The sequence below is a fragment of the Mycetomoellerius zeteki genome, unplaced genomic scaffold (assembly GCF_001594055.1).
Source record: "Mycetomoellerius zeteki isolate Tzet28-1 unplaced genomic scaffold, Tzet1.0 scaffold73, whole genome shotgun sequence".
Classification (NCBI taxonomy): domain Eukaryota; kingdom Metazoa; phylum Arthropoda; class Insecta; order Hymenoptera; family Formicidae; genus Mycetomoellerius; species Mycetomoellerius zeteki.
This window is the reverse complement of record NW_017257753.1, coordinates 396,651-421,940: the sequence shown is the minus strand read 5'-3', so window position 1 is coordinate 421,940 and position 25,290 is coordinate 396,651. Positions and strand designations below refer to the sequence as shown.

General features: G+C 33.0%; 1 protein-coding gene across 1 annotated transcript in view; it reads left to right on the top strand.

Annotated features, from left to right (window-relative positions):
• LOC108729345 (protein turtle) overlaps positions 1 to 25,290 on the top strand; it is a 243,709-nt gene that overhangs the window by 145,964 nt on the left and 72,455 nt on the right. The window contains exon 7 of the mRNA XM_018458406.1: positions 9,861 to 9,984. Coding sequence (XP_018313908.1) covers positions 9,861 to 9,984 — 124 coding nt within the window. The remainder of the gene's footprint in view (positions 1 to 9,860; positions 9,985 to 25,290) is intronic.

Below are 25,290 nucleotides of genomic sequence, written 5' to 3'. Positions count from 1 at the left end.
CTAATTTGTCATAGTTTTGCGCGTTATTTAGTCGACGAATTTTATCACCGCGAGTTATTAGACTCACAGTTTTATCACGAGCCGCGTCGCTCGCCGACGGAAATATGCCCCGCGGTATCTCGCACGACGAGAAATATGCGTCACGAAACGAAAGTTCCATTTACGCGCGCGCGGCACGCAGTGAATTATTATTTTTCGACCGGCCGGAAATTTCTCATTGTCAGCGTTTCACAGCCGCTTTCGGAATGTCGTCAGTCTCGTTATTCGACTTGACAACAAAAAATGCAAAATCCAATATTCCTTGCAATTTTTGTTGCACTTTTTCAGTCCACGTTCATATTTGCAAAAATCTTTTTCTCTCTGTTTTCACTCGATCCATTAACGATGTTGTGGATATACGAAAGCACTCGATGTATCGTACACACGATATGTACATACATATTTGATAGGAGTAAAAATATTGTCATTATGATGTTTTTCAGTTATGTTTCTGTTTATTTCGACAAAATACCGGATTATTACATATTGATCACATTTTTCCATCAATTTGGATTTATTTGATTTCTAATACAGTTCACATAATTCGATAAATTCTATGAATTCCAACAGTATGCTCCTCATTTATTCGCGAGAAGCACAAAAGCCTTTGTTTCGACCGTGCAATTTTACGCGACAATGATGACGATCATGAGAAATTAATCGGCCGCACAAATAATTTCAGTACTGCGTTATTATACGTGCAATTTGATCATGATCCGTCGCGCAAAGAGCGAGAGGAATTTATCAGAAATACAATTATCGTAATAGTGCACATGATATGCGAGCAAATTTGAAAAATTGTCCGAGACAAGTGCAATAAAAATAATATAACGGACTATGGCGAGATATTGTAGGAATAAAATAATGACAGCGCGCACATTTACGCGCGAAAAACGAATGAAAAACCTCATCTCTCTTGAAAATTCAACACTTTTGGATGAATCAAAAATCGCTCACGAACAAGAGGCGAAATACCCATTGCTACGTTTTAGAATTAAAAGCTCATTCTGCGTATAGCTTATTTGACGAGGAAAGTACATAAAGGTAGCGTCGTGCGATTCGCGCGCAATAAAATTTATCACGCGAGCTTTCTGCTAAAAGTTTCCAGCAAGCGTATCTAATTGCGAATACTTGACTGGTATTGCGGAAACGAATTATGTTAAGTGATAGCAGCTTAAATCAAATGGCATTTATATAAAGGAAACTGGACTCTCTTTTTTGTTTTTTAGGTTCAAAGAGATTCCGAGAATGCTTGTTTGAAGATTTATTCTTTTTACACGCATGCTGAATGCAGATCTGAAAAAGTCTCTTTGATCTTCTGACAATTTTGTATCAATGTAGAATTACGGATCAGAGAGAGAGACTTCAAAGAGAGGTAATGAAAGGTAGTTTCTTTCTTCGATTTGTGTTAATTAATTTATTCAAAAATATTACAATATGCACACATGGAAAGAACGGTTTTGTTGAAGTATCTAATTTAGTTAAATTAACTAAATACAGATTCGAAAAGAATTTTATTAGACTATCAAAGTAATTATGTACTCCTTAAATTTTTTAGAGTGAAATTTCACTCCAAAAGAGTTGAAATACTACTACTGTCGAAAAAGTGAAAAATTTGTACTCTTAAATATGAGTGGTAGATTTTCACTTTTTTGGAGTGAGATTTCACATTTTTTGAGTGAAATTGATTAAAAAAAAAAGGAGTGAGATTTCTTTTCTTTAGAATGAATCTCATTCCAAAAAAGGATGAAAATCTGTCACTCTTGTTCGAGAATGCAAATGTTTCACTCTTTTTTAATAGTAGAGAAGAAGGTGGTATTATAGCTCCAGTTACATTTTACATAATAACTTTGTTAATAATCAATATTTAAGTTTAAAACTTGCCAATTACATTTGTTAAAATGTTGAATCGATTCTGGACTCAAAGTTACGAAATTTATTACTTAAGATATTAATAAAAATGTGGCGACATTGCATAATGACTTGAAGAAAAAAATGGGTGGTAATGTGGCCTTCCATAAAAATAGCCTTAAAATATTAGTTTTGTTTAGGAAACAGTATTTGGATATACACACACACACAAAATTAACAAAAAAGTAAAACATTTTAAAATGTATGCAAATGAATGTATATACATTCACATAACTTTTGCATATAAGCTGCTCAGTACTAAAAATCTCAGTACTAAAAATAGTACACGTAATATAAACTATAGATTAACAGTAGAGCTACAATCGATTATCAAATAACCATTTTGATATGAAAATCTCAAAATGAAGTCGTGAGTAATCAATATCTATAGAGGGCTACATTAGCAAAATGCCATGGTATTGTTTAAATTTGTATAACAAAATATATACAGTCAAATAAAATGTTAAATAGCAAATAACACACTCAAAAATATGTATATTCATGTGATAATACGCTCAAGTTTAAGAAAAATGAGGAAGTAGATGCAATTAAATGCTAAAGTGTACCTCAGAAACGTTTCGAAATACTTGAAAGTAAAAATGTGTTATAATAAGTGCTAGCTATTGAGTATTGGTAAGTCATTAGCGTCATGGTATAACGGCAAGCTACTGAACTAATAATTTCATAAGTAATCATTAGGATTCGCTATATAATAGCGGAGATATTAAGGGAGGCCACAATATATACACTGGCCATAATACCTTCTCCTCTAGCAGTATTTTAACTTCTTTGGAGTGAGATTTCACTCCAAGAAATTTAGAGAATGAGAACGGTCAAATTGATTATTAGAATGTCAAAATTTCTTGCAGTATATTATTGTATTATTATTACTTTAATATTTATTTTGATGGTTTAATATTATTATTTTAACGGTTCGATAAAATTATTTTCAGATCTGTATTTAGCTAAATTTTTAGATACTTCAGTAAAACTGTTCTTGTCGTGTGAGAATGTTCCTATGAATCTGAAATCCTCGCGAGAGCTAATGCAGTCGACCCTGTTTCACATTTCTTTTCACTTCCTGAATATCAGGCTTACGAGAGTTGATCTCTTCTAACTTTACGTAACTCAATCATATATAGAAACTCAACCGTTATGATGAAGAAATACGCGATCAGCTGATTCATGTCAAACAAGTATCATTGATTTCTTGAAATTACGGTAAATAAGTATAAATACTTTAAAATCTAACTGAACAGAGAATATCAAACAAGCATATTAAATCTTCCTTTTCCTACTTATAATTTAATTGCTAGGCAATAAATAAGAGCAATGAAAGTGAAGTTTTCTCGTTACGATCTCACCACGCTTTTAACTTTACAGAATGCTATTAATACGTAAATTTTACGTATAAGTGAGCGAGGCCATTGAGCGCTAAGCTATATCTTCAATGGTCATTAGAAGGTCCAATTTGCAATGCTAAAAACTAGAACAAGCGAAGAAGAGCTTTTAAAAATTCTATCTGCATGCATTAATTTGCACTTCCGTCAGTATTATAACAGATAGCGTGATTTCAATTTCTATGCAGTTTTATTATTTTGTTATATATTTTATTCAAATGTTATGAGAAGACACACATCTAACTAGGCTACATATACTCCGTATTATTTAAAGATTTAATGTAATACAAAATCATCGTATCATCGCTCATTCTTTCTTTCCTGTTAAGATAATAATTTATTTATTCGTATTTAGTTTACAAAGGTTTAAGTTATTACATTTACATTTACATTTTTAATAACAAATATGTTAATGTTATCATTAAAAATGTAAAATGTATCAAAATTTTTGTGTTAATTAATTAAAAGTAGCCTAATTCCTTATACGTAAAAAATGCGTTTTTTTTAATAAAAATTTTTTGATAAAATTGATAGCGATACTGTATTACTCAATAGCGATAGCATTCTAGAATTCTGCTCCGTGCGAGGCGACGGGCGACTTTTCCACTGGCAACATCAACTACTAAATTTTATCGAGTCCACCACTATAGCACTAAGCCGCATTTACGTGCTTCAACGTTTGCGGCTGTTTGTGACAGCAATAAGCTGAAAGGCTTTCAATGCCAGCAGCTATCTATCTCGTCGCAAGTCTGATTTGGTCCAAGGGATATTACCCCTATTGCGACAGTCAGAAGACGAGCAAGACTCGCTGATGTGCACACGTGCTATCCTACGTCATGTTCGTTCGCTTTTAGCGGCAGATGGAGATGAAAAAAAAAAAACGCAGCATAAAGAAACGACATGGATTTATTTCATTTCTTGGAAGCTCCCGTGTGAATAGAATGAGCGACGAATATTCACCTTGCGAATGAAATGTGCATTCCTTCATACCAGGGTTGGGAAAGTTACTTTTTAAAAGTAACGTGTTACCAATACCATTATTTGTAATAAAAAGTAACTCGCCGTTACTCGTTATCGATTCTAAAAAGTAACGCGTTACCGTTACTTAAAAGTAACGATAAAAAATCATTACTTTTCGTTATTTCTTTTTGTAATTATGCAGAAGACAAGCCTACTCACCGATTTTAATGAAATTATTTTTGCGCGAAATAAACGAATCTGAAAAAAAAAAATAAGTGTCGCTTTGCCCGGCGAACCGAGATATTAATGGTTAAAGTTGATAACTATTAAAGTAAGGAAATATGTCAGATTCATTCATTTCGTGCAAAAACGCGTCGAATGACGCTAATTTCATCAAAATCGATGAATAAGCCTTGTCTCCTGCATAATTACACTATTTTTAAATGTTAAAATAGGCTTTTAAGACAGAATGCTGAGACAAAAATATAAATTAAATATAAGATATTTAGAAAGATATTTACTTCGAACATTTTTATCTTTTATTAATATTTTACATACTTATGTTTAATTCTATGGTATTTTATTATATAATAGATGTTTTAGTTTTGAATGTTCTTATGCTAAAGCGAGGATAGTGAATGAAACAAAAATAGGCGAAAAGTTTATTGTTTATTTAGTACCTATATTCTTATTATCCGTGACCTATAAAAATATAACGATACAAGAGTAACGGGATCAATTTCGTTACTCGTTACTAAAGAAAATATAACGTCGTTATTTTTTCGTTACTAATAAAAAAAGTAACGGCGTTACTAAATCGTTATCAAAAAAAAGTAACGAAAATGTAACGTCGTTATAAGTAACGCGTTACTTCCCAACCCTGCTTTATACTGATTGTAAGATAGGAAATATAAGAATATAATCATCTCTATAGAGCATCTATTTTTGTAAGAGAGAAATATGATAGATATCGTTTTAAAGATACTGAGATTTCCGAAAGCATGAGAGACACTCCTATTCGCGTCGCATTATTGGAATTTTGCCATAATTTTATTAGCCTGAGAGTTTTCAATTTACGAATTCTTCGTTGACCTTAGTGAATATTTTCATTTTTTTTTTCGATGAATATTTTAATTTTTTTCCAGTCGATAGTAGATGGTAATTTTATTTATATAGAGAGCTGCCGGTGCTACAATGGAATTTCACTTGCTTTTTAAGCTGACTAACTAGCGAATGACTCCATGACAGTAGAAACATCGTTAACCGCGTGATACCGCACAAATGTATTTAACATGTGCGGCGTAAAGCCTTGTGGAAACCTTTCTTGCTCGAGGGACGAATATACCGGGTAACTGAAGACACAGGCGAGTTTCCGGGCGAGCAGATCCGTGCTGTGGTTTTGTCTGTACACAAACGTCGGTGTGTATACACATTTGCGCCGTGTGTATATACATGGAAAGATAGAAGGGCTCTCTGTCTCTATAGCTCTTCCTTTCGCCCGTGTCTCCATCAGGAAGGTAAGAAGAAGTTAATCCCAACCCTTTCACGAGGATCGTAACAGTGGCGTTGCACAAAGGGGTGGAATGCACTACGCAAATTGCGTCTTACGTACAACGTAACGTACAATTACGTTTTGCAAATGGACGGGATATCCCATCAAAATTCTATTTATTTTCTTAGGTATATAAATGATAACGATTTTAGTGGAATTAATGAATTTGTCTGAAATGAATAAGAATGACTCTTATTTTATGCAAACTTATGTGGACCTGTTTGACATGTTTAATTTCTTTGACATGCATAAAATAAAATCGTCAATTAGAAACGAAATTAACAATAAAGGAATATACATATTATTAATTAAAAAATAAACTATATTTATTTAAACAATTATAAGTGGAAATTAGATTAGACCAACAAGAATAAATTAAATAGAAAGAATCCTATTTTCAATTGAATTTAATATTCATATATAAATTTGCATATGAATATTATTAAGTTCAACATCCGCTTCAACCGGAAATAAGATTATTTCTATTATTTATCGATATCTACATTTAATTTATTTTATTTCAAAATTCATTATAAATACTTGCAGACTGATTTAATATTTAAATAAATGTAATTTTATTCTTGTATTTGCAGATATTTTAAAAATTATTTTTATATCTATCATTTTATGTATTATTACTAGGGCAACCAAAATTATGCTGTAAAAATCCCTTTTTAAGCGCCTAAAATATGCTCTGTGAAATTGAAAAAATGCTCTAAAGAAAGGAATATATGCATTTGAAAATTACTTTTTATCGCACAAATTTTCAAAATATTAATTAGGTTTTTATTTCTAATAACGTAATCATAAACTTAAATTAGAAAACGAAATATACAATAAAAATAAATAAAATATGTAAATATTATGCATGTGTGGACGAAATATGCAAAAATATGCTCTTATGTGTGAAATATGCAAAAATATGCTGTAACATATATGGTTCAAAATGCCTAATTTATCATGAAACAAATTTGTATTTAGTTTATTTCTTTATTAGTCAAATAAAAAAAGATGCTCTATACATATTTTGGTTACTCTAATGATTACACATTATATGTGAATATTATCTAAATAGCCGACTTGAAAGTCGCGCCTAATTAAACGCATGATCTTACCAGAATGCATGAGATGTACAGTAACGTAATCCGACTATGCAAACCGGAATTTCGAAAATTCCACACCGCTGGTTAAGATATTGTCGGAATTTTCGCCAGTAAACTCCGGTTGAAATTTTTTTGAATTTCGAGAACGGTGGTCGGTACACAGCCGAGATCAGCCACCTGCTCGTCGGGGATTTGATTTTAATTTTTCCCGGAGCTCCGAGTCTTACCTTCTTTTTTTTATCCTTGTTTTTGTTCTTCTGCTATTATTTTCGACCAGCTTGCACAGGAAACAGTAAGCGCGACATCAACGTAGGAGAAGTAGGTAAAAAAGCGAAGAAAAAGACAAGAAAAGAATGTAGGAAAACGGAAAATATCAAGAGAGTTGAAATTTGATGTGCAGGGCGGTGCGACAAGAAAACGACGGGTGGTTACGCATACACCCACACACACACACACACACACACACACATATTATACACACACGAAATCGTACACATGGTCCGCATCCGCGCATATTTTCCACCCGCGAATCTACATGAGTAACGGTACCGAAATTTTAGGCGGCGTCGCCATAAATTCCGCGAGAGAGCGCGTTCTCGGGAGAATGCGTTCCTCTGGATACAGAGCTGTGTATCTCGTTTTTCGTTCGACCCGGCTGCTGGTTCGAGCTTCCATCCAGCGTACGCCGATAGGATATTTGAAATTGAGATGCGATGTTTCAAAAAATGGTGAGATACCTCGCGACGTGGTCCGCACTCTTGTCATTTTTTTCTCGCGACGGGATACAGTAATTATAGATACAGCAATATCCATTTCGCTGTATTGAAGGTTTTTTTTTTAAATAATAGAACGATAGTTTCACGTATAAAACAGTCGTAACGGTTGTCAACTTAATTTTTGAAGCTTTTATCGATTTTATTGAAGCCTTAATTTCAAAGTTTAAGAGTAGAGAAATAATACGCAGGAAAATTTTTCCTCTATAATGACATGCAATAATGACACAACCTCCGTGGTTATTAAAAATTTATAAGTAAACAATTTCCACCTACAGAGCATATTGTTTGCATTTGTTTTTGTTAATTGCTTCGGTTTTGCAGTTCGGGATACATTTAAATTAACACATAACAGTAGGTAGTGGTTTAATTTAAATATATAATTTAATGCATTCTAATTTACCGAATTACGTATAATATAATTGTGTAAGATTAATGTACGCTGCATAAGATTAATTACGAAATTGCTTTTACATAATGACATGGTGACAATAGTAATAAAGGATATGACGTGCTTTAATAATAATATCATTAATAAATAATTTACAGCTCGTAAAAAAACTCGATCGTGACGTATAAATTGAGAAATAAAGTTGGTTGAAAGAGCGCGTTTCTTTTCCTACGCGATGAGAGTGAAAATTTCATCTGAGAATCTGGATCGATGGAGCGTCATTAATACAATGACGTAGTCGATTTTTCACTATAGGAAAAATCGAGTATTCGCTACCTCGGCTCTCCTCCCTCGGCAGCAAAATCCGTGCGAGTTAAGAAAGCATTACGCGAACTCCCTCGTGGTAACGATTCGATTGTCATGGAAATTTTATGGGACGGAGATTAATACCTGGAACAGTCGCGTTTAGTCACCGAAATTCAGTGCAGTTTCGCAATTTGCGTTAAATCAAAAATCGTCATGTCGCATTTCTGTCGTGCATGAATCGCACTTATTTCCCTGCATCTTCCGACGGAATCCTAATCATCGAATTCCCTGCTATCGATTTCACGAGCTCTCGAAGAGGGGCGTTCCTGGTGGAGCCATGTGTACAAACGATAAAAGGATCGCCATAAAATTCGAGGGAATCGAGTTGTAAAAAAAATATATAAAGATCGCGGATGATGCATGCGGTGACCCCGAATGTAACTTGTAGGTGAAAAAGCCTCGAAAATAATAATGCTTAAGCGGCGCTATATCCCGTAATTTTTCGACTCTGGGATTTTCGCGAGCGCGACCGCGACCGTGCACGAGAGCAAATACGGTCACATTTCTGGAAACGAAAACGCACGTATTTATTTTAACATTTCACGCGTCCATTGTTCGCGTTTGAAAAATGTATGGTCTTGCTGTTACGATAAAACGTACGCTTTGCTGGTCTGTTCGGCGCCGTGTTTAAAGTCTCGTAAACAGCGCGAGCTGCTAGTTATGTGAGACGATAAAACAAAAAATGCAGCACGACCGCAATTTTCCCGTTGCGAAGGGGAAGGAGAGAGAGAGAGAGAAAAACGAGAGAGGGGGAAAAATTGAAATACACAACACAGGAACGTTATGAAATTGTTTATTTTTGACGCTTGTGTTACGATTCGCCCCGACTGTAATCTCCATAATAAGATAATATCAGCAAAAATGACGATGTTTAGAATGCGAAACAGGTATAAATCAGTGTGATAAGATAATTGAAATTGTGACATAAAATTCGATATTATAAATCATAAATTTAGTTATATTTATTATGATTTATTAAGGTTTATTATATAACGCATTAAAGAATTAATGATTATCCGATGGAATAGGAATTATTATTCATGTATCTCTAATATCTCTATATTTCTAAATTTGTTTTATGTCAAATTATTATTATTAATAGATACGAGTAAGCGTACGATATAATTATATTATAATTTTATATTTTCTCACATTGCATATCTAACACAGATATATCCGAATTTATACTCCAGTAACAATTAATAACGATTAACCAATAGCGATAAATGTAAAAAGAATTATTAAAAATTTCAACCGTGTTGAGATCCGTTTAAAGGGCGCGAAGCAAGCTTCTTGCTGGAACTTCTGATAAATCAGTATCCCGAGCGAGGAGCAAAGACGAATGACTGCTATTCGCAATTGCAGGACGGCGTGAGTCTGCAATTCACGCCGACGGTGGAGGACGAGGGGAAGTTTCTGGTGTGTCGTGCCGAGAATCCGAAGCTGCCGGATGCCAGTATCGAGGACCGATGGAAGCTGAAAGTGCACTGTAAGTACAGGTCGAATGATGGTCGATAATATGACGGTGATTCGCGCATTCGCGAAACGTGGCTGCGTCACGATACGAATAATGTTCCCGCTGCAACCAGATATGTATACATATATCACTGGACTATATAAATATAACCAGATACATATATATGTATACATATACCGTAAGCTACATAAAAATATTAGTTTCAAAAAATTATTTTATTGGTCTCGCGGTATTGAATATGAATCAATTACGAGTATTCTCGAAAAATGATATTTACCAGATTTTTTGCTGCATTTTTTATGTTGACAAATTTCTTCTTTCAAATTTTATGAAATTTAATCGCCGTCATTAAAAAAAAAACTAGTGGTTGCAAAACCCCTTGTGTGTTTTTAGTGTAATCCGATAATTGATAGAGGAAGATCACCGATACTGATATAGGTCTCCTAAAGCGACATCCCCTAATTTATTAGAAACCAACCTTTGCATCTTATTAATACTAATAAAAACGTGATTAGCTAATTAAAGAAGTACAAACTCATAATTCATATATTTGTGGCTTATTTCTATACCAAATCAGCTAAAAACAAATTCTATGAATCCGAGAAGAAAATTCTTACGGTATTATTTTGCATATTGCGTAATTAAAATAATAGTGACTATATTATTGATAATATTATGTCATTTTAAATGTTTATAGTTTCATAAATTAGTTTCATTTACAGAATAGGATATATCTTTATTTATAGAATAGGAATGTTGGGGGGCGCGCATTATTGTCTACTATGTCAGTTTTGGAGCCTATTTTGTCAGACGCTCATTTTTGCATAACTTACGAAAAACTTAATTATTGTAAAATTGCAAATAGTATTATAAAAATGCTTATACTATCTGATAGAAGACACTTTTTAGTTTGTATTTATGTTTTTGAAATTATATTTTTACCTTTTGTTTAAAAAATATTGTCTAAAAACAAAGTGGTATGTCGGTATCGGTGACCTTCCTCTAATTCGATCATATATGTAATACTCTTATATTGTTAACGCCAATTAAAAGCTGGCGAAAACACCACGATGCAGACGAATATCTATCTCTCACTTCGATAATGTACAGTGCATGTGCACACTCGAGTATACTGTGGAAGTAAGAGATCCGATATTCTCTATCTCGTTGTCTTCGCACACCCCCCATTCCCAAAAAGAGGCTGCATTAGAGTAGTATATACAGTAGTATTACATATATGAATTCGATGCAGGTAAGCATTTTTTTATACTTGACGTAAGTGCGCATAATTTTTTCCGAAACACCAGTCGGTATAATGATTCTTTTGCCAACTATCGCCGGAAGAAAGAACGAGTCCTATTATACTGATAAATTCTCCTAGCCGGCACGAAATTTTCTTTATGACGCAAAGACTCGAGTAGGCGATTGGAATTTCATTCGAACGAGTTCGAATAACAAAAGCCTCACATGGTTGCTTTTAAACAAGAGTGATTCTCGTAAGTCTCTTGGTCATTCTTATAAAAGAGACTAGTGCTCATAACACATATATATATCCTCCTTTGACCATTTTTAAAGCGAGGAAGTTAAAAAATCGAAAGAAAAACAGCACAATTTTATAAAAATACATTTAATATCTAAATTAATACATCTTTAATGAATTTTATATATCATATTATTACAACTTTGAATATTACGTGTTGTTTATAGAACAACGTATATTATCATATATAATTTGCATATTTTTAGAGATATTGTACTATTTTCAGAAATTAACTGAAGTGGTCAATTATTTGTATAATTACTTACAATTAGCCATCAGTTACAGTATCGACAAATTATTTGTTGCTGTTTTAGCCCAAGCGCACACTGCTAAGTATATATTTATCCATCGTATTATAAAATGGCTGTGTAAAGAGATACGCTTCCCGAAAATTGGCTGAATCAACTCCCTATGGAAAAACACTGCCATTTATGATACCGAAATCATGGTAATAATCAGGCAAAAATAAAGTCTGTGTAATTAGCCAACAAATTTAAATATCCATGGGATGGGAGACACGATAACAGGTTCATTATCCATTAAAAAGTTAAATGGGTGTAGTGCAAGACTATCAGATAACGTTGAACATCGGGCCGAGCTGTAAACGTTATTAAACGTTAATAAACGTTAAGCGGTATTACAGAACAACATGGTATAATGAACGGTCCAACCGTGATAAAATGTTATAGTGAACCATAAATAATTACCTGATCGTTCTCTTTTGTTTTTGAAACTTGTATGGAAATTAAGATGTAAATTCTAAAATGGAAATTTTGAATAGCAGCAAATTTTCTCTCTTCATAAAAATTTAAAACATATATTAAAAATATAACTATACTATATAAATACCTATATATAATGTTGAATAATATATGTATAAATAAATACTAAATTAGCGAATTGTCAATCATTTAATAACTCATTTCTCTCTTCCTAATTTTATCAATTCTTTATTCAGCTCGAAATCGATATTTCCTTAACAAAGTTAAAGGAATCAATATCACAAAATAATATAATATCAGTATCAAAAAATAATTTCTCGAAAAAACATATTATAGTTTCCAAATAGTTCCGTTTGATCACACAAGCTTTCTAATTTATATCCGAAAGTCCGCAGAAAATTACGCGGGAGAGAGAGAGAGAGAGAGAGAGAGAGAGAGAGAGAGAGAGAGAGAGGGAGGGAGAGCACTTACACCAAATGTTTCGAAAAGGGTAGGCATTCGCTATCCACTCTGCACGTAACAGCCTCCTTTCTGTTGCTGAGTGCAAATTGGAGCAGCTGAGACTGAACTTTGCACAGTGTAATTGCTTGCGTTGACCACGCGGCATGGAAGTAAACAGCCGGAAATAACCGTAGTTGATACTTTCGCCGTTACAAGATCGCCGGTACGTGGACAGTATCGCTATCGAAACCAATAATACTAGATGCTCGGACTTGAGAATCGTGCAAACACTATTTTTACACGAAACTACAAGAAATTTCATTCTGAGAAATGAGTTGAAATCGGTTATAAAAACCGTACGACGCGTAAATATCATGTATTCTTTTATAGAAGTATTAAAGTCATTTTTTTCATGTCATAAAATCTATCATAAAATTAATTAAAGTGAAGATTAAATTATTGCAATTAAAATAAAAATTATGATGAGAAACTTTAAGTAAATTAGACCAGAAATTCATTTTGCAATTTTGATTTAAATGATTTTTTATCGCTCATTAATATTTTCCTTTAGAAATAACAAATGTTCTCTGGAGATATTCCAAATATATATAACATTGAATCTCATAATTTTAATTGAAACGCGCGACTTTAATCGAAATGTCGAATTAGTCAATTATCTGAAGAGTTCATCGAGCAATATCGACAATTACGTTTTCCGAAAGTTAAAATATATTAGTGAAACGTCGTTTCAGCTCTGGTGATCGTATAGAGAATGTTATCAGGGCGGGCCTTGCTCAAGGGCCCGAAACGATCCTTTGAGCCGCGACGTAACAATTTGGATTGGTTGTACCAGTCTGAAGTGTCCTTGCGTGAACGTAAAGGGACATTAATTCGATTTCAATAGCTTGCGCGATGCATGGATGCGCCAGTGAGAGAACGTACGCAAAAGTAACACGCTTACTTGGGCGATCGGTTTCGAAAGTAAAAGGATAAAATGGAAAAGCCTCGCGCCATGTAAAACCTTTGCAACATAGTGCCCTTGCATGACAAGATCCTTTTCGTTTATAATTTTAAAAGATTTAAATTTTATCCCGCTTCATGAAATTATCTTCAAGTCATAAAAAAAACACTTTATCTTGCAATGTAAAATATGAACATTAAGTTTGGATTAAGTGCAATCACTTTAAATCAGTTTGCAAATTAATGAACTCAATTCCATTATTCCATTATAGCAAATCATCTAGAGGGAAGAGGAAATATTCTATCAATTAAATTAATTATAATAACGAATTTGAACGATTTCATTGGTGAAATTAATTATAATAATTATATACGAATTTTAGTAATATTAATTCTCTCTTGATTTATTCTCATTTTGAATTTATTTCATAATTATTTTTTTACACACTCTTTTAATGTATATAGTATTTTATTGTAAGAACTATTTTATTTTTCTCATAATTACGATCTTAAATGCAAGATGTCTCGTCCACTGATGCGACAGTAGAAGATAATATGGAAGTACGAGTTTCTCGTTTTGCGCGTATAACTCTCCATAGTTCCGTGTGATTCAATATCGCTTTGGCCGCTTCGCCTCCATCTCGAAATTAATATCCAATCCGATATCCATAAATTAATATCCAAATCGAATAACTATCCAATCCGTTGTGCGTAAACGCGCGATTCGGGAACGTCTGTTCACGCTCGCATCGTGGAGATACGAGAGCTATCGTTATCCGTTTATTTACGGCTGCCCATCCGATCGACCGCACGGTGCATCCGATATTATCCTCTCGTCCGATGTTATGTGTAGGCATTTGGCATTAGCCCGATGGTTAATCCACCGGCGCAGCCGCGAGGAGTTCTCGAGGACCCAGCTAACCATGCGAGTCAACCCGTTTATTTATGGGAGAATATTTTTTTCAAATCGAACATAATCAAGCGGTCTCGAGCAAAATACTGATCTGCGGTAGAACTAAAAAAATCGTGTAAGGATGAGTAAGGGAACTGCGAACACCTACACGGAAAAAATAGATTAGGTGGTTCAGCAAAGCTATAGCTTGCTGCACGAATTTAACATTTATAGAAAGAAATCATGTCTGCAAGCAATTACCAGTGCTAATTGAACTAAATCTTTGCTACAATGAACATTGCTAATGTAACAAGTTTTCTTCATTACAACACTAAGAGCACGCGCTATCTTAGCCAGTATATTTTGTTAAAAATGTTGATCTATACATTCGATTGATTTTCATAGAAAGTTATTTTTGCTGTATTAATAAATTTGTTGTATTATTATAACAAATATGATTATCCATAATCGTTAATTTTATTAAGCTGTATAACTTTACTACTTTAACATAGAAAACTTACTGCAGTCCATATATTACGCGGCTGTAGATTTGGTGAATCAGTGAAGTTTTTAGGGGTTTCAACAAATTTTTTTTCTGTATTGGAGAAAAATAAAATGAAGGCGACAGTTATTTATCAATTATAGAAGTCTTTATTCAAAAGATATTCTAGTTATTTAATTGTAAACTGCAATAATTGTATTCGTATAATATTATTATATATAATGTAAACTATAATTTTAAATCAAAACAAAACTTTTACCGTTTGGAATTACTCGCTGCCAGGCAATGCCGAATTGGTTTTGTTTTTTGTTTAAAATTACAATATTAATAATACATGTATAAATATTAATTACTGTAATTTAAAGCAAAATATTGTTTAAATAAAAACTTCTATAGTTGATAAATAATCGTCGGTTTTATTTAACTCTTCCTCTTTATCTCATTCACAATTCCCCCATTCTTCCCTACATCAAAATCCTCGAAAACATGTAACAGTATTTATATAAATGACGTGGGCGTTCTATGGTCACGTATGTTACAGTGCGGCACTAAATATCAGACTATCACTGGCAATGAGAGGTTATCACTCTAATACTACCCTATTAGATACTGTAATAGTATCGTTTGTGTTTACTCCATGTTTGTAATTCCCCTACTCGTTTTACAATTGAAAAGTACTGGTTTCAAAAACTTCAAAAGACTTGAAAAGCCAAAGGTATTGGTTTTAGGTTTTTATTTTCTATCTTATCAACAATTTTATTCCGTTAATGCATATTTGTGGTGAAGAATCTTTTGCTCTTCCTGTATACATCAGTTTATCGGAATGAGTATTTTGCATATGAATTCGAAATAGTTTTATTCACAGCGACATTTCCATAGCCACAAGGAATATTATCGATGCAAACGACGTACGCAACTGTCCGATGCAATCGCGTCATTTCCCTTTTGTTTGTCTCAGAAACTGACATGTGACAGCAAGTTACACGTGACAGTTACCGTCAAAGAAATCAACTCTCGTTACACACCAGTTTACAACGCTAGAATATATTCCTATACATGAACTCACTGTATCTATAATATAAAAAAGACGTAATAATCTTGTCCGTTTCCTAGAATTCTTGATTTTAGAAAAAAGTTAATGTTGAATTTATTGTACTAATTTACACAGACTTTAAGAATGTACACTATTATCTTGAGCAAGATGATCGTACACATACAGGCTTAATCCATCAAAAGGAAGCCTTGAATCAGAAATCATCGCAAAGACATAGAATAGAAGAATGTAGAATAATCGATGAAAGACTGTTTCTCGATAGACTTCAGTCTCCATTATCAAATAACCTGTAGACTTAAAGTTAACATCAACTTATAAAATTACTTCTCAACAGTTTATATTAATAAGATTTAAGAAAACTATTATGATGAACGATCTTTGATAAAAAATTATAAGTGTAATAGTCTCGAACCGCAATCAAATCATCATATTATATAATGGTCGTATGATATAATTTTATTTTTAACAACAAACTAAACGTCGTAATATTTTTTGTGTATACGGAAAAAATACCGTGGTTTTTCTGAAGTATCTAAGCCCTTAAGAAGTATCTTTAGCTAGATATAGATCAGAAAATAATGTTATTAAACCATCAAAGTAATTATGTAGAACGCTAAAACTGGTTGCTAGAATGTCAAAACTTTTTGCATTACCCATTCTACGTAATTATTTGGATGATCTAACAAAATTATTTTCAGATTTGTATCTAACGATAAAATTTTTAGATACTTTAATAAAACTGTTCTTTCCTGTAATCCTTTGGCACTTGCACATGCCGGATATCAATTGATAATAACATTCGTTAAGAGTTAAATGACATATTTATATGTAACTTAATACTTGCAGTTTGTTCAACAACGAATCTCTGGCGATACGACAAACCGACCGCGACTTTGCTTATATCATACGACATACTTTTGCGAGAAAACAACGCGGATTTTTCTATTTGTCCCGCTCATAAAATGAGTTTATCTCCGAGAGGATACGAACGCGAAATAAAATTCGTTCTCGTTAGTCGGCTCCTCCTCGCGCTTTCGTTATGACTTCGCGTTGGCGGCGCATAAAATGTCGCGGCGAAATGAAATTTGATTCGACCTCTCGGCTCTGACGTTTATCAAATTTCCCCACTCTTCATGATTTTAGTCCGACAAGTGGTGGGTAAGTTTCGAGGTTATATAAATAAACGTCTTAAGTCTGTATTTTAAAACCGCTCTGTGTAAAAATTTATTCTGAAGCACATAAATACATATCTCGCTTCTACTACATTAAACGTTAAATGTTAACAAATGGAATAGATCACAATTTAATCTTACTAAAAGAGAGATACACAATTTTTAAACGGGATAAAATTGGAAGAATCACGTCAGATTTCAGTATTCTACAAATTTAATTGTTTGGAAGATACAATTGCGACAAAATCGAGATTTGCATGATATTTCTTGTACGCTGCCTGCCATATACTGTAACGACATACTGAAAACGTGCAAGATCTGGATAATAACTTTGGACAGGTTCCAAATGGCAATCGTTTAGTATGGCGGTATCGCCCGGATACCGCCATACTGAACAACGCACAGTAACGAATAGCAATTATGATTGGACTACTAAACGCGCCATGAACGTACCATTCAGCATATACCTGTGAAAAATGCGACATTACGCGTATTACACTACTAGTCTCTCAATGGCTATTTCAAATATACATATATGTATATGAAAGCATTTTATTAAATATCGAAATGATTGCAGCGGAGTAATTTAAATGGTTCATGTAAATAGCGAAACAAATATTTTTTAGTACCTCGTCATAAATCACCAGAATGCGATTAGATAAAAAAAAAATAAAATCGGACTAAAACGAAGGATCACACGAAAGGAAGGAATGTATTCGGAAAAGGTTATCCAGGTAAAATATAATTTTTAGAGAGACACATATTTCGTCTGGCGACCAATATCGATCGTGGCTTTTAGAAAAAAAAAAAAAATTTGCTATCGTATAGACCACAACGTTTAATTTGTAGGATCAAAAAGTATGTGCAACGGCCGCAATTACAATAAAAGCGCAGTTCGCGTCATAGAAACTCAATAATTTAAAACGTTTGCGAAAAACAGTGGTTGAACGAACGCCTATCGTCCTTGATCAACGATATAAAATTACGACAAAGTAAAATCCATTATCTTGTCACAAAGAGCGTGCCGCGAAATTTTTATAAATGCATTTCGACTAGAACTGTCGATATTCGTTTAACGAACGATCGAAAAACTGATCGATTCTCTAAACGACTTTCGGATTATTCATATAATTGAAGTGGCAATTGCATTTTCAGTTATTTCGATTCGTTGACATTTTCTATTTAGTTAAATTTTTTTGCGTTTGATCGTATTCCGCGAATATTGATGTTGTTTTGACGGTCTCTGTCACGATAGTACAAAAAATAAAGATAAATAGAAATAAATACGGTATTTTTACAATTTCAAGCTATTTAAAAATCCGTTGAACGATCAGCAATGATGAATTTTAATACGAATTCTTTCACTATCAAAGATATAATGAATGAATCTTTCAATTTCCTGAATACAAAAAATGTAACGTGTAAAGAGCTTATTTAAGAAAGCATTTAATAGTAAATAATAAATATAAACTAACGGTATATTAAGAATATTCTTATCTAACAAAATTCTTTTGTTTTTTCCAAAAATTAACAGATAACATCGATTCTTGTTTTTTAAAGTAGCAAGCGAATCCGATATCTGCGACCAGTATCTCTGCTTGTGTGCTAGAATATGACGTGTAAAGAGTTTGATAGCACCGATACGAATTTTTCAAGTGTATAGCATGACTAATAGTATCGATACCCGGAGTTTCTGAACATCGGCATTCGTATCCCACGTAACCGCAGGCGAACTCAGGTCGTTCATCGGGAAAATGGGCGGCCATTATTGTAATAAAGCATCCCATAACTGCGCAGTCTATCCTACCTAATGGTACAACGACGAATCTATCAACGTCAGGCTCGAGTCGGCGGCAGTGGTAACGGCGCGTACTTCGTCAGGCACAGCCTCACGCTTGCTCATTCGAATTCGCGTTGTAATGCCGTAATGCACATTATAGAACGCCCTGAAACCCAAATTAATTGAAAGTGAGGCTTTCGTCGCCTCAGTCGATCGAGAACACATCCGCGTATCCGTAAATTGTTGACAGTAAACAACGCATTGTCTCTCTTGGTAGAAATTTGAAAACAATTTTTATTTTGCGCTTGTACCAAATCTGACTTTAATGTCACACGGAAAGAGCGGGTTTGTTGAAATATCTAAAAATTTAGCTAATTACAGATCTAAAAATAATTTTATTAGTCCATCAAAATAATTGTAAAACGTTAAGCGTTGATAATAATACTGCAAAAAATTTTAATATTCTAGCAAATAGATTGAATGCCCCTTACATATAATTATTTTAATAATTTAAATAAAATTATTTTCAAATCTGTATCCAGGTAAATTTTTAAATACTTCAACAAAATCGATCTTTCCATGCTTATTTATATTCTTAAAAATTAAGAAATATATAGACTTTGATTTTATATAGATATATATACCGTATCTCTATTATTTTACTATAATGAAGAGAACGTGAGATATTTCTTTAAAAAAGTCGGGGTTTTTGATCTTTACATTGATCGATTGACTAATATCTCACGGGTAAGATCTCGCGAGGGATCATCGGGGTAAAACCAAAGAAGGGCTGAAAGGGATGGACGGCTTTGCCCACCTGTGGCTGGCCACAAACCGTCCGTTGCTCGAGCACGAGCTCAACGTTAAGCTTTTTGTATATCCCCGTCTCTATCTAATCGAAGAATTTAATAACTCGTGTCGCGTGCGGGAATTTGAGAAGCGGTAATTCTACAATCGAGATAGATGGTCGTTGTGAGAGCTAGTAGGTAGAATTTAGAATACTCCTGTTGCTCCCGGAAGGAATGAGCGTGACTGTAGGTAATGATTTACTCGAACGTCAATTGGTCGGCGACGACACGTGAAAATAAATCTACCGTGATATTAACCCTGTCTGATATATGTCCCTGTCCATTCAACTTGACCTAATTAATGTACAGTAATAGCGAAAGGAACTTTAATTGAGAAATTCAAAGTTCACGAGATTCAAACTTTTTGTATCTCATTAAAAAGTTGCGTTTATTTCTGAATGATCGTAAATTGAAACATGCATAAAACATTAATTAATATTGATTTTTTTGTACATATTACAACTAAAGAATTTAATAACGTTTTCTAACTATGCTGAACATAGAAAAATTCGATACATTGTGGTCTCACATTGTTATAATGTTAAATTATATTCAATTTAAGTTACTTTTTAATCATTTCTATAAGTCGTTACTTCTATTCAACATATCCTTAATTTAATTAAAGTAATGGAGTTAAACAGTTTAATTCAAGGAAATATACTAATGAGATTCAAATTTAATTTATTATTTACTTAGTTCTGCAGTTAATTTCAAAGTAAATATATAAATAATGTCCATATACGTTAATATGAACATTGTTTACTTTGAAGCTAACTACAGAAATGGATTAATTTTCATTTTCACACACATGAAAGTTAAAAACAATAAAATGTTATTTAAAGAAATCGAGTTAGCATTGCTTCTTTGATATACATATACATTGCAGTATCTGTTATAATGGATATTGATTTTATTATAATTTCAAATGTATTTTAAAAACAAAAAATTTTTAATATAGGATTCTCTAAATTTCTTGAAGTGAAATCTCACTTTAAAAGAGTTAAAATACTGCCACTATTGAAAAAGAATAAAAAATTTGTACTATTGAATAAGAGTGGCAAATTTTCACTCTTTTTTTTTTTTGGAGTGAGATTTATTTCAAAGGAAAGAAATCTCACTCCTTTTTTGAAAAAATTTACACTCTTAAATAAGAATGGCAGATTTTCATTCTTTTTCTTTTAAATGAGATTTCACATTTTTGAAGTGAATTTCTAAAAATATAAAATCTCACTTTATAAAAGAAAAGAGTGACAATCTGCCATTCTTGTTCAAGAGTACAAATTTTTCACTCTTTTTCAATAGTAGTGGCAATATTTTAATTCTTTTAGAGTAAAATTTCACTCTAAGAAGTTTAGAGAGTAAATTCTATAATATTCTGTCGTTATTATATATTAAATCATGTTATGAAGTTGTGTTTAAATTTACCTAGTATAAAAGAAATATTTTACGATACAAAGATACTTTAGGTCAACGTTTTACCGACGACGCGCGGGACGAGCTTTTGAAATTACAATTTAAATCACAGTGAGGGTTGCCGTGGTCAGGCAGTGAGTTTATGACAAAACGGAAGGAAGCAGGATGCAGGGTGCACTCAGTGCGCGGTGGAGAAAACGGAAGGAAGGAGGTCGACGGCATCGTTCGTGTCACGTGGTTAACGATCTGTTCGGTCGCACGAGGACGAGAATCGTCGTCCGGGACGGAATGCGGGGGCATAGCGCGTGTTCATTTACCGGAAAGCTATTTCCCGCCCGTCCATTACTGGACGGTCCGGGCCGCATGGTACATTCGTGCGACCGCACGGACGGAACATCCGCAATTGCAGCCGAGCACGCGTGCTTTCTATATAAATGAACGTTACTTTAAACGAAGCTACGCGGCTTACTTGCCATCATTATCTCGAATGAATCGTCTGAAATGAAAGAGAAATTGGTTGTGTAAACAGTATATGAGAATGATCACCGTGCGAATGTCAAGTGAAGTACCTGTACTGTTAAATTCACAATGTCAATTAACATTTTGTGGGAGCAATGGCAACCTATACACTTTAAACTCTAAACAATATCGATGTGGATTTATAATTATAATTCTTATCGTGTTAGTGTTAATGTTTACATCAACATGATCTAGATTTATAACATCATGGGTTTTAAATTCACGCTGTTGATAATGTTGCTATAAAGATCAAGGATTTAAAATCTATACAATGTTGGTGTTAATATTTACACCAATATTGTGAGAATTATATAGATCTGCATGATATTAAATTCACACCAATATTTTTTAGAATGTTGAAATGATTAAAAGTAACTCTCAAATCATATCTATGTTCTCTAAGAGTGAATCAGTGACTTCAGTGCTATTCTTATAATTGATGTAGTCACCAGCGAATATTTACTGTTTTTCAGCAATAATACATTGATTTACTTTTACAGGTTATGATTTCTGCATATTGAATCTACATTAATAACACACTGATTCACTTTTAGAGAATATAATTTAAGTCTAACCATTTCTATAGGTCGCTACTGCTCTTACTAAGTATATCGTTAATTTAACTAAAACAATGGAGTTAACAATTTAACTCAAGAAAATGTATTAAATTTGACTGAAATTTAATTTATTATTTACTAAATGCATATATCTCAATAAGGACATTGTTTATTTTGGTTGGTGCACTTAATGCTACAAATGTTTTGAAGAATTTATAATATTCTTTGATTGGTCCATTAAAATTCTATTTTCTGATCGATCAAACAAATGCTCTGAAATATTTGTAGTGCTATAAGTGGATCATACCTTTTGAAACTAATCACAGAAATTTATTTACATTTTGACACACATGAGAGTTAAAAATAACGTTATTTAATTTAAGAGTTTTTATTGCTCGTTTGATATTTAACAGTGTAGAGTACATTTTCTTTATTAAACATTAGAGATAATTATTTACTGTGAAAGAAGAGTGAATTATTATTCACTGTTGAAATATAAAGGAAGCAAGTGAAGTTATTTTTTTTTTCCATTTTAATGCACTTTACACCTGAGGAAAATTATTTTTTGATGTGGTCACCCACAGTCATTCGATATCGAAAGCATTGCTTTTTTTTATTTTTAATATTTACGATTGAAAAGGAAAAGAAAAGCAAATACTTCTTCACTTTTATACGCTGTCTGTATCCGTAACTTTCCAATCTTCCGAGTAAAATATCGTGGTAAACTCACTATGGAATTTCCGCTGAGATAGTCCCGCCGCGTGAATTAATCGAGAAGAAAAATAGAATGCCGCTGTCGTATTTATATATCATCGCGGCAAAGTAAAAGCAAAAATGTGCATGGTCTCGGGGCTGTCGGTGGAAAATCGATTAGGCGAAATGAATCTTGCAGAATATAAAAAAAAAACAGTTTTTCCGGCCGGCAAAAATGATTTCTCGACCACCCCCCCTTTCCACCGTCTCCTCCCCCATTCCGTTGTCCCCCAGTGGTCCTCCACAAATCACAGTTCGCGATAAATGTTCGCGGTCGGTCTCGTACGATTATTTATCGCCGTGAAAGCGGAGAGCGCATTTTGCAACGAACTCTTGTGTGCTCTTAGATGACTATGATGGAATAACTTGCAGATTAATGATTCGTGTGCACTGATTATATATTCATTATACTTATATACGATCAATCAATCTGTCAACACTACTTAAACTTATAATTTATATTGATTGTAATATACCAGAAAAAAATTAGGTCACCATATCTTTCGCAGTGATTTTTTGATAAAATCGTTATTATATTCTTTTTAAGTAAAAAATGTTAAAAAAATTATGTAATGAATATTAATTTACAATACTTTGTAATTAAAGCAAATATAAATTTTAATTTTCAGTTTTATTTTAAACATTAGATTTAATATCTCCTAAGAATAATTAACCAACTTCCTTTAAATCATTTTGGAAAATTGTTATTAAAATAATATTAAATAATTTACACGTTTAATTCTTCAAATTGCATATTTCTTTCGAATTGAAAACTTTATAAGCTACATTTTCATTAAATTTTTCTCAATAACATTCTCAATATCAAGTTCAATTAATCGTTATTTGACGAGTTCATGAGACAAAAGCATAAAAATGTACGGTACCAACTCATTTATCGAAATTAATTCGAAATATGAAAAGCACAATAATTCGGCATATATAATACAGGGTGTCTCACGGAAAGGTGTTGAAACTAATCAGCTGTCATTTTCGAAGGTATTCAGTTATTGAAAAAACAAAAATAAAATTAATTGATACACAAACATTTTGTTAAACTTTATTTATACTCATTAAAAATTGTAGACTTTCCTCTTTTCAGTGCAATTTTTGTTTTTTCAATAACTGAATACCTTCGAAAATGACAGCTGATTAGTTTCAACACCTTCCCGTGGGACACCCTATATAATACGATAGGTAAAAAATTCATTGAACAAACAGGTTACACTCGTTTGTGACTCATCGTACACAAAAGGTCTATTTTTTTATTCTTATACTAGAACTGCACTAAAACTCTTTCTCGCTTTTGCCATATTTTGCAAATATCAAACATATCTATCTCACTTTCCAGTTCCAAAGTAATTATTCAACCACAGAAAAGAAACCCATTAAGTTCGTCGTCGCGCCGCATCGCGTCGTTATTCGAGCAAAGATAGTTGAACAGGTAGCGACGCAAATTGCTCCGCGTATCGTATTACCTATCGAAACACAGCGACAACTCGACATACTGAACCATTCCGCACGATTAATTAATAATCAGCTTGTTGGATTAAAAAGCCACTTAGCTATTTAGCTATCACAGATGATACCTCCTCGCATTAGTCTTATAATAAGATACGTCGCGTACAACAAATTGCTGCGCAATTATAATTAAAATCGTTTTCGCAAGTGAATGTTATATTAGTGCTATGAAGAAATTAGAGTAGAAGAACACATGAAGAAAAGAAGACAGCCTCGGACAATGGCGTAGCAACTATATGAGTAATTTATTATTTATCTTATTATTTCTTTGTACACATTTACGCAATCGTGTTTAGAATTATCTGACATGGTCAACGATGTTTTTGAAATATTATTTTGAGCATAATTTGAATATTTTTGTATTCTGCAGTTTGACGTAGCTTGTTAAAATATGTAACACAACTCCGCTGCTGCGTATCGCGTTGGTGAGTGAGAGATACCTTATATTTTACTTCAATTCAGGATAATGGATCTGTGAGAGACTAATGTTAAGTGCATATAAGATATATAAATAAGAGTAGGTAATTAATTTGGTATGTGTACATACCAAATTAAGAGCATTGAAATATTATAAATAAATTTAACATTTCGTAGATTTATTAATCGGTAAAGGATGAGCAAAAATAATTTATTGTCAATATTGAATC